This window comes from Cololabis saira, chromosome 15 (assembly GCF_033807715.1).
Source record: "Cololabis saira isolate AMF1-May2022 chromosome 15, fColSai1.1, whole genome shotgun sequence".
Taxonomy (NCBI): domain Eukaryota; kingdom Metazoa; phylum Chordata; class Actinopteri; order Beloniformes; family Belonidae; genus Cololabis; species Cololabis saira.
Genome location: NC_084601.1, coordinates 5,120,000 through 5,132,822, shown reverse-complemented (window position 1 = coordinate 5,132,822; position 12,823 = coordinate 5,120,000). Strand labels below are relative to the sequence as shown.

Genomic DNA, 12,823 nt, shown 5'->3' with positions numbered 1-12,823 from the left:
ATTCAGTGAAAGGGTTAAAATCCTGACGATATGGAAAAGGCACATAAGACAGCCTTTGTCATATTCAAAGGTTTATTTTACAATTTTCAAAAGTATGCCTTTTTTTTCTTTTTTAAATAAAAACATTTTTACAAGTTTCTAAGGTTACATTACAGGAAATTTAGTTATTCGATATATGAAATAACATTTTGCGAGTCAAAAAATAAAAGGTTTAAAACATCTGTAAAAGTATTTACACATTTAAAACAATGAACAATCAAACTAAGTAAGACATGATTTTCAAAACAAGGCAATCTGTCACAGTTCCCTTTTTAGAATAAGATTCCACATAATCACTCATCTCACATCCACACTCACAAATCCTACAAATGTAAAAATATAAAGTCATTGAAATGTGTAAAATTAGCAAATCAGTTTTGGTAAACGTGTTTGGAGGAAATGGAGTGCTAGTCAAAGACTATAAAGCTACAATAAAGACTTCCTGAACATGTGGAGGCTTTCATGAACATCATTCCTTCCCTTTACCCTTTTTTATTTGTTTGTTGGACTTGTTGAGGATCTTCATGAGGTTTTTGGACATAAAGTAGGGTTTCTGCAGGGATCCGTCGTGGCGCTCCAAGTCCTCCACTGTAACACGCAGTAGATCACACATGAGTAGTATTCAATTTGCTCATTTTTAAAGATTTATATTTAAAATTTTTGATATGTGGGGAAAAATATGACAGTCTACAAAAGGATCATTAATGTTCAAATGCGGATGTCGTTTCATGAAGTCTAAACCTTTACTCACAGAAGCAGAGGAAGAGTGTGTCGACACACATGTTGTACACGCTGAAGAATCCGTGAGCTATCAGGTAGCTGCCAAAAACCACCGTCTACAATGACAGATTAAGGTAGGTTAAAAAAATAAAAATGAAGATACAGGACTGTCTTAGAAAATTTGAATATTGTGATAGTTCTTTATTTTCTGTAATGCAATTTAAAAAAAACAAAAATATCATACATTCTGGATTCATTACAAATCAACTGAAATATTGCAAGCCTTTTATTATTTTAATATTGCTGATTATGGCTTACAGTTTAAGATTAAGATTCCCAGAATATTCTAATTTTTTGAGATAGGATATTTGAGTTTTCTTAAGCTGTAAGCCATGATCAGCAATATTAAAATAATAAAAAGCTTGCAATATTTCAGTTGATTTGTAATGAATCCAGAATGTATGACATTTTTGCATTACAGAAAATAAAGGACTTTATCACAATATTTTAATTTTCTGAGACCGTCCTGTATACAAAGTGCAAATACCTACAGTACTTACAATAATTGGCATCCAGTAGTAGTTGAGGATCTCAAAGCGGAACGTGTTGCCTGGAAGCACAATTCGTCCGGAGAAGAAGAAGAAGGCCAGCACACCTGAAGAAGACAGACTCGTATGTGTGGCCCTTCTCTGAAGCAACGCGTCAGGAACACATTCACACATTTTCCTCCCATATTTGACCTTTTTCAATCATTGAAGTCATGTTTCAAATGTTTTGTTGGCATATCCAGGGAACTCAGTGATGTGACTGTTCGTCATTCAGGTCCTACACCTTCCACCTTTTTTTTAACAACCTCAGTTCTCTCTTTCCATCTTTCCCTCACGCTCTTCATTTGTAAGCTATACTCATGAAAAATTCAGTAATTGTGGCTCAAATAAAAGTGAAGTGAATGTGGTCACTCTAGTCCCGGGGTCTGCAACCCAAAATGTTGAAAGAGCCGTATTGGACCAAAAACACAAAAAACAAATATGTCTGGAGCCGCAAAAAATGAAAAGTCTTGTATAAGCCTTAGAATGAAGGCAAATGGCAAAATGTTGAGAAAAAAGTCGAAATGTTGAGAAAAAAGTTGAAATTTTGAGAAAATTCGAAATGTTGAGAAAAAAGTCGAAATGTTGAGGAAAAAGTCAAAATTTTGATAAAAAAGTTGAAATGTCGAGATTAAAAAGGAAAGGAAAAGGGAAGAAAAAAAAAGAGTAAAAAAGGAAAAAAAGAAGAAAAAAACAAAAAAAAATGGAAAAAAAGAGAAAAAAGAAGAAAAAAAGGAAAGAAAAAAAAGGTCAAACATTTTTGAAAAAGCTCCAGGAGCCACTAGGGCGGCGCTAAAGAGCGCGGGTTGCCGACCCCTGGTCTAGATCAGTGTTTCTCAACCCTGGTCCTCGAGGCACCCCTGTCCTGCATGTTTTAGATGCTCCCCTGCTTCAGCACACCGTGATAAAAGTACCTGTGTCAACAACAGAGTTGTGCAGACCTTGGTGACAAGCTAATTAGGACCATTAATTACAATCAGGTGTGTTGGTGCAGGGAAACATCTAATTTAAACATGCTGGACAGGGGTGCCTCGAGGACCAGGATTGAGAAACACTGGTCTAGATGACCCTAATTTAGAGTTTCATTAGTGCTCGTCTTGTTATTCAAGTCGTAACTGCTGATGGTCTCCTATGACTTTGCAAAGGTATAAAACATACTAAATAATGTTATATTAACAGTTTATATTTCTACAAGCTTCATATCAGACGAAAATGCTGAAAACCTGCATATTTATTGTAAAAACAGGTCTACTTATCAGTGTGTATCATGATTGGTGGTGTAAGCCTCACCTACACCTCCCACCACCAGAAGCTTCCCAAAGAACAAGAGGAGGTCCGTCACTTTATCCAGCACCACAACCCTGCGGGTCAGAGGCCAGTATCTCAAACACATGCAAATATGATATATTCATGCTGTGCACAGGTCAAGACTTTTTAAGTACAGTATAATACGTATGAGAGACGGCAGGGGGACAAAAAAACCTTATTATATTTCTCATGAGCAGCTTGAAAGCATTTTTGGCTGAGACGCAGAAGTTTGTCCCATAAATGGCCACCTGAGGGAAGATGAAAAACAACAACATTGAACATCAGAGTTAAGTCACAGTAATGTTGCAGAAGCTATGTACAGGACTGTCTCAGAAAATTAGAATATTGTGGTAAAGTTCTTTATTTCTGTAATGCAATTAAAAAAACAGAAATGTAATACATTCTGGATTCATTACAAATCAATGGAAATATTGCAAGCCTTTTATTATTTTAATATTGCTGATTATGGTTTACAGTTTAAGATTAAGATTCCCAGAATATTCTAATTTTTTGAGATAGGATATTTGAGTTTTCTTAAGCTGTAAACCATGATCAGCTATATTAAAATAATAAAAGGCTTGCAATATTTCAGTTGATTTGTAATGAATCCAGAATGTATGACATTTTTGTTTTTGTAATTGCATTACAGAAAATCACAATATTCTAATTTTCTGAGACAGTCCTGTAATGACAATTGTGCCAGTTGTGTTATTATTTAGGAACATTTTTATGGTCATTATATTAAAACCATGCTAAATATTTGGTCCTGCTCACCATGATGTAAGCATTTCGGTTGAGGAACTTGATAAATTTCTCCAGACACCACAAGCAGCACTTCATGCAGCACAAGATGAAACGTGCCAATGCATTCTGGGCCGCTAGAAATGGGAAGCCATAAATAAAACATTGGTTATCATAAAACTTGTTTCACATCTTTCCTCCTTTGGACACTAATACAAGTGGGATGAAGTGCACCAGCCTTACATCGTGTTTTGTGGTCAATGTACTCCAGCAGCATCCTCACTATCTGCACCAGCGTCAGGATTAAAGCACCGAACGCTAATGAGCCAACGTGATACCTACAATTACACAAACAAGCATTATGCCTTACAGGTTACAAGAATTACATTTACACAGAGGTGGGCAGTAACGAGTTACATTTACTCCGTTACATTTACCTGAGTAAGTTTTGGGAAATGTTGTACTTTTAGGAGTAGTTTTGAATCACTATACTTTTTACTTTTACTTGAGTAGATTAGTGAAGAAGAAACTGTTCCTCTTACTCCGTTACATTAGGCTACGTTGAGCTGTTACTTTTCTTTTATCCCTTTTATCCACGTACGCGTCAATCTCATGACATCACTGGGTGATGTTTGTTTTTGCATGTTTTGTCACATTTACACAGACTCAAACACACACAGAGTTTCTATGAGTTCATGTTTGTTCTAGTTCTGCCTGGTTAAAAAAGAAAAGTACAAAGGCTTGAAATTTTGTGCTACTTGTGCTTAATTTATTTTTTTATTCTGTTATTATTTTATTTATTTTATTATGTATTAAATAACTTGAATTTACTTTAAGATTATTTAAATTTAAGCTATTTTTTTTATTAATTTTAATTAATTTTATTGATTTAATTTGCCTGAAGATGATTATTTTGTACTTTTGTCTGTTTGAATGGTTGTGTTAAAAAAATAAATCAGACGTTACTCAACAGTTACTCAGTACTTGAGTATTTTTTTCACCAAGTACTTTTTTACTTTTACTCAAGTAATTATTTGGATGACTACTTTTTACTTCTACTTGAGTCATATTATTCTGAAGTAACAGTACTTTTACTTGAGTACATTTTTTGGCTACTCTACCCAGCTCTGCATTTACAGAACAAGAAAGAAAGAAATCTGACACTCTTTGATGTGGAACATGACATTTTGCTGCTAAACTTGCCCTGCTAAAAATTCTCTGTAGCCCTAAAGCGCCCTCTAGAGGACAAACTGGAAACTGCAGTTCTGTCAATTTTTCACCACTGAATGTTTGACTTCCAAATGAAATATTTAATGAGAAAACACTACGATATGATCATTACAGCAAGCTGCATCGTGATAGAAAACAGTCAGAGAAGTTTAGGGTTTGTGCTTTGTCGACACAAAACCGTCAAGACGAGGAAGAATTTACATCAGATTGATTTTTTTTTTTTTTGCTGCAAAAATGTAATAAGAGCTGACCTGAGTGAACGAACAAAGCTGCTGAACACAGGAAAGGTGGGGATGTCGTTGGGTTTGGTGAAGGCCCAGTAGTAGGAGGCGAAGGCCCCGGCCAGGGTGCACTGGCCCAGGGCGATGACGAAGTTCACAACCCAGAGAAAAGCAACGGCGTTGTAGATCTGCAGGTTGAAGAGGTTCTGCTGGAAAAGACCCTCTTCGTTGTATTTGATGAAGATGCAGCTAGCCGACGAGCATGATGGGTAATCTGATGAGGTGAAGTTCTGAGAAGACCAGATGGCAGAAAGTTTATTATAAAATGCTATAAAAACAAACTGGACATTTACTAAATAGCTTTAACCCTTGTGCTGTATTTGGGTCAAGGGAGGATGAAGGGAGAAAAGAAGGAAGGAAGTAGGAAAGGGAGAAAAGATGGAAGGAAGGAAAGATGGAAGGAATGGAGAAAGGATAAAAGAAGGAAAGAAGGAAGGAAGTAGGAAAGGGAGAAAAGATGGAAGGAAGTAGGAAAGGGAGTAAGGAAGGGAGAAAAGATGGAAGGGAGGAAAGATGGAAGGAATGGAGAAAGGAGAAGAGAAGGAAGGAAGTAGGAAAGGGAGTAAGGAAGGGAGGAAAGATGGAAGGAAGGGAGAAAGGAAGGAAAGAATGGAGAAAAGGAAAGAAAGAAGGGAAGGAAGAAAGAAGGAATGGAGAAAATAAGAAAAGAAGGAAGGAAAAGCAAAGAAGGTAATAAAGGAATTAATGATGAAAGGGAGGTAGGAATGGAAAAGGAGTAAAGGAGGGTAAAAATGGAGTAAAAGAGGAAAGGAAGAAGGAAGGAGAGAGCATGGCAGGAGGAAAGAAGGATAGAAGGATTGGGTCATTTTGACCCAAAGACAGCACAAGGGTTAACGGCAGTTTAACAATGACATGTTAGCAGTGTCTAAAAAGCTCAACTTCTTTAACCAACCACACCTAAAGGAAGAATATGAGATGTTTTTACTGATGCTGACTGACATTATTCCACATCAGGTTCCGCCCACTTACCTGCGGATCGCAGCTCACTGAGCCGTTAACGCCCTCACAGCCGCTTTCAGACGAGTTCAGAGCCACCACTTTGTAGACTGGGTCTCCTGAAGTGGCTAAATATCTGCAAACATCCGTTCAGGAGGAGAACTGGAACTCTGACGGTGCAGAAGTTACTGAATGCTGAACGTCTGAGGATGGTGCTTATAAATAAATAAATGCAGTCTTAAAACTAAAGGATACATGGCAGTGGCGCTCCAGTAGGCGACACAGACCAGCAGGAGGACGAAGGTGACCAGAGGGTACAGCAGAGCAGACATCATGTGGCTAATGGCTCTGCAGAACACACACACACACACACACACACACACACACACACACACACACACACACACACACACACACACACACACACACACACACACACACACACACACACACACACACACACACACACACACACACACACACACACACACACACACACACACACACACACACATCATGAGGGTTGTGCATCATGTTGCATTTTCACAACGGAGATAAAAACCAATTTCAAGACACAATGATTGCACAAAATGTTTCAGATTTCAGTTATGTTAGTTCTTCATACAGGACTGTCTCAGAAAATTATAATATTGTGATAAAGTTCTTTATTTTCTGTAATGCAATTAAAAAAACTAAAATGTCATACATTCTGGATTCATTAAAAATCAACTGAAATATTGCAAGCCTTTTATTATTTTAATATTGCTGATCATGGTTTACAGTTTAAGATTAAGATTCCAAGAATATTCTAATATTTTGGGCTTGCAATATTTCAGTTGATTTGTAATGAATCCAGAATGTATGACATTTTTGTTTTTGTAATTGCATTACAGAAAATCACAATATTCTAATTTTCTGAGACAGTCCTGTACAATAAAAGTAGCCCTTCTGTTTTATTATTCAGCCTTAACTCACTTGCTGGACTCCTGAATAAGAGCGACGGCTATGAGGATTCTGGTCCGGAGAAAGATGACGGTCAGAAGGATGATCGCTTCCGCCACAGATATGATTATTACTACAGTAGAAGAAAGAAAAAAAAACTGTTTTAAGAAGGGAAAGCGTGTCCTGGAAGCATCCAAACACACTCTTTACAAATACACCCTCATTGAATTGAATTCCTTTACTGTCACTGTCAACATTGTCACCAACGTTTACTGTGAAACTGGTTTAGCAACTCCACATGGCAGCATGGCGTTCAAAACAACAACATACACTCACCGGCCACTTTATTATATACAGGTATATACACTTGCCCAACTGTTTGTTACCGCCAGTACTCGTAAAAGTAGTAAAAGTAAAAGTAAGAGTAAAACTTAAATAAATCAGGGGGGATGGTGGATTTTATCATATGGGGACAGATCATTTGTGCTGATTACAAATAATATAATATATTACAAATAATAGCAGTGACCAAAACACCTGCAGAAATACTGCAGGAATGACATAGCAGCAGTTAAATGCAGCCTTCTGTAAGCTTTAAATATCCACTGGGCTTACATCAAATACATCAAAACACAACAATAAAAAACACTTTTCTGAACTTATCAATATGACTCTGTCCTTCACAGGATAAGTAAAATGGATCACTGCAAAAACTCTAAATCTTAACAAGAATATTTGTCTTATTTCTAGTTAAAATGTCTCCTTTTAGTAAAACAATCTCATTACACTTAAAACAAGACTCATCACTGGAAAAAACAACAATTTTCACCTGTTTCAAGTAGATTTTCACTTGGAAGTGGAACAAGATTGTTTTGCTTGTAATAAGAAGATACATCTTGTCCCACTGGCAGATTTTCATACTTATTTCAAGTGAAAATTTACTTGAAACAGGTGAAAATAGTCAAAAAGTTATTTTTCTGGTGTTATTTTTCTGGTGATGAGTCTAAATGTTGAAATAGCAGTAAAACCACATTCATTGATGAAATGACATAAGGGATGGAAAGGAGAGATGGCAGTTTTACAGGGGGGATGATTTTGACCGTTTTTATTTCAGGGGGGATGCCATCCCCCCTCATCCCCCCTCAACTCCAGTACTGGTTACAACCGAGGTCTGCAGAAGAGCATCTCCGAAGACGACACCGGGTGACACTGGGTGCCACTCCAGTCAGGTAAGAACAGGAAACTGAGGCTACAATTTTTACAGGCTCACCAATATTGGACAACGGAAGATTGGCAAACCGTTGCCTGGTCTGAGTCTCGATTTCTGCTGCGACATTCGGCTGGTAGGGTCAGAATTTGGTGTCAACAACATGAAAGCATGGATCCATCCTGCTTTGTATCAACGGTTCAGCATCGGTCCTTGCGTGGGAGGGGCAGGGAGTGGGGTAATGATTTTGACAGCTTGGTGGAAAAAGCTGTTACTCAGTCTAAGTTCTTGATTTGAGAAAGCGGTACCTGTTTCCAGAGAGTAGCGGGGAGAACAGGACACATCCGGAGTGTGCGGACATGAACATTGTGAAATGCCACAAGGAGTGTCTTAAATATGATGTTTGGCTATTTAATAACACCAATGGTTTTTACTGCATCTATTTTTAGATGTCAATATTTTCCCAAACATGTCAAGTATACAGGACTGTCTCAGAAATTAGAATATTGTGATAAAGTCCTTTATTTTCTGTGATGCAAAAATGTCATACATTCTGGATTCGTTACAAATCAACTGAAATATTGCATGCCTTTTATTATTTTAATATTGCTGATCATGGCTTACATCTTAAGAAAACTCAAATATCCTATCTGAAAAAAATAGAATATTCTGGGAATCTTAATCTTAAACTGTAAACCATAATCAGCAATATTAAAATAATAAAAGGCTTGCAATATTTCAGTTGATTTGTAATGAATCCAGAATGTATGACATTTTTGTTTTTTTAATTGCATTACAGAAAATAAAGAACTTTATCACAATATTCTAATTTTCTGAGTCCTGTATATAAACATAACACAGAAAAAACAGTTTGTAGTGATGATGCAAGACAAAAATGGTCAGTCATTTAATTTCAAATATGTCTAAATCAGACTCACAGAAAGCCAGCCAGGTCTCTTGGACTTGCAGATAAATCTCGAAGTTGGTGGTGAAACCGACATCATTGATAGAAGCAGATATTTGTTTGTAGTTATCGTACTCCCAGTAGCAGTGCCATATTCCTGTACCGGAAAATGAGTGAAAGGTTACGTCCTGGTTATATTTTCAAACATTAAATCAAACCCAGTTACTTTAAATCCTCCCACAATAAAAGCAGACCAACACAACACCCTGATTAAAAAGCTAAACATCTAAATTATCTTTATTCAGATAAAGTTCACACAAAATCTAGCCCAAGTCATCTGTACTGGCTCAACATTTTCAAACGGTTGAAAAAAAGTATTTTATTGTGAAAGAAATGAATACAAAATGTTACGATGGTAATCCAGAAATAAACCCCGGGCGGTGAGTGTTTACCGTATGCACCAGCACCCAGGAGTCCTACGATGAGCACCCACACCATGACTGGAGCAGTGAACCGGAGCAGCAGCAGGAACAACATACTGACCAGCATCGCTATCACCAGACCCCTGAGACCAGAGAGGCGGATGAGAGCAGAGCACGAAGTCAGTAAAATGACAAACAACTAAAACAGAAACATTTTATTGTAAGAAATATACAATATCAAGAGACATATCTTCCAAGGTATAGTACAGGTCGGGGGTCGGCAACCAGAAATGTTGAAAGAGCCGTATTGGACACAAAAAACAAATATGTCTGGAGCCGCAAAAAATGAAAAGTCTTGTATAAACCTTAGAATGAAGGCAACACATGCTGCATGTTTCTATATTAGTTAGAACTGGGGGTAGTTTTTTTTTCATTATGCACTTCGAGAAAAAAGTCGATATTTCGAGAAAAAAGTCAAAATGTCAAGATTAATGTTGAAGTATAATCTTGAGACAAAAGTCGAAATGTTGAGAAAAAAGTCAAAATGTCGAGAAAAAAAGACGAAATTTTGAGAAAAAAGTCGAAATATCGAGATTAAAAAGGAAAGGAAATAGTAAGAAAAAAGAGAAAAAGAAAAATAAAAAAGGAAAAAAGGAGAAAAAAATAGATGAAAAGAAGAAAGAAAAGGAAAAAAGAGAAAAAAAGAAGAAAAAAAGGGAAAAAAGGTCAAACATTTTTGAAAAAGCTCCAGGGAGCCACTAGGGCGGCGCTAAAGAGCTCTAGAGCCGCGGGTTGCCGACCCCTGGTATAGGTAATCCCAAAATTGCTCAAACCCGTAACAAATTTGTATGTTTGATATTAATATTTGGTATTAAAGTTCATTCTGGCTAAAAATATGGAGCCCCCCCCCCCCCCCCCCTCCCATACTTTCTTTTTCTTTATTAATCAAAATATGCTCAGTCCACTCAGCATTGGTCTGCATGTCTGCAGGTGGAGCTGAGTGAAATGTGACACAGAAAGACAACTCACAAGAGGATCCAAGGCCACGCCGATGCAAAATCCTCAAAGATTCGAATCCCAATGTCCTTGGCACTGAAACTGTTGAGAATGTCCCTAATGAGGACAAAAGCAAAGACATGTTTGGTGCTGGTGTTAGTTTTCAGTGTATGAAAAACAAAATCTAAGTTAAGATATTGCAGACACTGAAACACAAGGACAAGACAAAGTGCCAGCTTTGACATATTTCCAAAAAGCATCTTGGTACGAGGAATGTAGTGGTACAGAAAAGATCCCGAATAATGTTCAGTACAAGATCAAACAACTATGAGCAATGACTTTTCAAAATAAAACTTTCTACCCACTACATCTCTAAAAGCGACACTGAAAGCAAGACAGACACAAGCCCAATCCGCTTTGACAAACAAACTAAGAAAACTATGCATTATGCCGCGACACTGCAGGTTTTATTTCCTGGCACGTAAAGCTGCTGTGCACTGCTGAGAAAAACAGGAGCAGAGAAACGCAGCTTCTACTCTACAGAAACTCACAAACCCACTGACCCTGAGCTGGTGATGAGAAGGAGAAAGACATGGGGTTATTAGGAGTTTATCACTCAGACATTCACATGTGCAGTTATCAAGTGAAATGCTCTGATGCAGAGGTCTGGAGTCCAGCTCTTACCCTGTGCCGTTTTTGATGAGGCCGACTGTTTCGTTCAATGAAGAAAAGCCTGGAACACTGAAATCTGGATCGACCCCCCCCAGTGCTGAGATATCAGGCAGGCATCTCCCCAACACTAGGAGTAAAAAGAAAAAGACAAAACATTACAGCTTGTTGGTACGGGGAGGGTCTATGGCTGATGCTGATTTAAAAGAAAAAGCTAAATAATAAATGGCCAGTTATCAGCCAAATGATTCATGTTTATAATATTTTGATAAAAGACAAAGGGGACCTAAGACTTGTACAGTATTTTATTATGAAATGTAAAGGTGATTAAAGTTAAATTCTTTACCCACCTGGGGTTGTAGGAGTGTAGAATAAAGGACACAGCTCCTTCTCCACAATGTCTTTTACTGTCTGAAAAAAACATTCAATTATCGTGTTTAAACAAATAGCATAAGATATGTTGATCAGTCAAAATATGGACCAAAATATCGCCATTTGAAATTATATTCAGGACTGTCTCAGAAAATTAGAATATTGTGATAAAGTTCTTTATTTTCTGTAATGCAATAAAAAAAACAAAAATGTCATACATTCTGGATTCATTACAAATCAACTGAAATATTGCAAGCCTTTTATTATTTTAATATTGCTGATTATGGCTTACAGTTTAAGATTAAGATTCCCAGAATATTCTAATTTTTTGAGATAGGATATTTTAGTTTTTTTAAGCTGTAAGCCATGATCAGCAATATTAAAATAATAAAAGGCTTGCAATATTTCAGTTGATTTGTAATGAATCCAGAATGTATGACATTTCTGTTTTTGTAATTGCATTACAGAAAATCACAATATTCTAATTTTCTGAGACAGTCCTGTACATTTACTTTGCAGAGGAAAAAAAAAAAGATAAAAACATTTGTAGCGTACCAGTTCAGTCATTGAAAGGTTCAATGATGGAGCGCACAGACTTTGATTAAAAACAGCTTCTGGCTTCACATCAGGGATGTAGTCTGTTACTCCCACAGCCCAGAACTCAGAGGGACATTCTTCTACACACACCTGTAAGTCATGAACAAAACCATCACTTCTGGGACACTGCCAGTGTAAAGTAGCCTATAGAGTTTGACAAAACAAAACAATCTCCAGAAGAGTTATGTACCTGTGTGGTTGGACACTGAAAACCGTTAAGAGCAGTTGCCATGACATTAACAGATGTGGCACATTTAATAACATTGATGTAAAACAAGTTGGGTCGGCCCCTAAAGGAAAAGAAAAACATCCATTTTAATTTTGTGTTACGTGATAAAAATGGGTGCATATTATTATTTTAAGAACAAAAAAGATGGAAGAATTAAATTACTCATTTGGTCCAATACCACAGAACCACCCAGTTGAGTTTCTTGGATAGAGAATATGTCGAGGGTCTCCATAGAGCCACGCTAACGAGGGAAAAAGAAAACACACGTTACAACTGTGAAGCAGAAGACAGTATTACTTCATCAGCATGTATTCCTAGATACAAATACACAAAAAAATTATATACTTGACCTAGGTACAATAATATGTAATAAATATGATTAAAAGGAAAGCAGCAGTATATATAAATCCTCTAATCAAGTCAGAATTTGCCACCACACTGAATGAATGACTTCACATGAACCAGAAGAGGACACTGCAGGATGGGGGTTTCTGTTTTCATGAACTTTCTCTTGATGTAGCGTTGAATAAACCGATCTTAAGCAGAAATGGACAAAACTGTTCAGCTGGGCTTATGAAATCTGTATTTTTGTTGTCACATTCTTCCTTTTTAGTGACTATCC

General features: G+C 37.0%; 1 protein-coding gene across 1 annotated transcript in view; it reads right to left on the bottom strand.

Annotated features, from left to right (window-relative positions):
- Positions 1–54: 54 nt before the first annotated feature.
- The window catches only part of slc44a4 (solute carrier family 44 member 4), a 28,082-nt gene continuing 15,313 nt past the window's right edge, over positions 55–12,823 (bottom strand). Inside the window, exons 4-22 of the mRNA XM_061742198.1 lie at positions 12,364–12,442; positions 12,163–12,262; positions 11,931–12,062; positions 11,354–11,414; positions 11,019–11,133; positions 10,368–10,451; positions 9,369–9,481; positions 8,951–9,073; positions 6,839–6,938; positions 6,119–6,211; positions 5,897–5,999; positions 4,877–5,136; positions 3,639–3,733; positions 3,429–3,532; positions 2,829–2,902; positions 2,637–2,707; positions 1,320–1,414; positions 791–875; positions 55–627 (exon numbers count right to left, since the gene is read on the bottom strand). Of these exons, the coding sequence (XP_061598182.1) occupies positions 509–627; positions 791–875; positions 1,320–1,414; positions 2,637–2,707; positions 2,829–2,902; positions 3,429–3,532; positions 3,639–3,733; positions 4,877–5,136; positions 5,897–5,999; positions 6,119–6,211; positions 6,839–6,938; positions 8,951–9,073; positions 9,369–9,481; positions 10,368–10,451; positions 11,019–11,133; positions 11,354–11,414; positions 11,931–12,062; positions 12,163–12,262; positions 12,364–12,442 (2,006 nt within the window). The 3' untranslated portion in view covers positions 55–508. The remainder of the gene's footprint in view (positions 628–790; positions 876–1,319; positions 1,415–2,636; positions 2,708–2,828; positions 2,903–3,428; positions 3,533–3,638; positions 3,734–4,876; positions 5,137–5,896; positions 6,000–6,118; positions 6,212–6,838; positions 6,939–8,950; positions 9,074–9,368; positions 9,482–10,367; positions 10,452–11,018; positions 11,134–11,353; positions 11,415–11,930; positions 12,063–12,162; positions 12,263–12,363; positions 12,443–12,823) is intronic.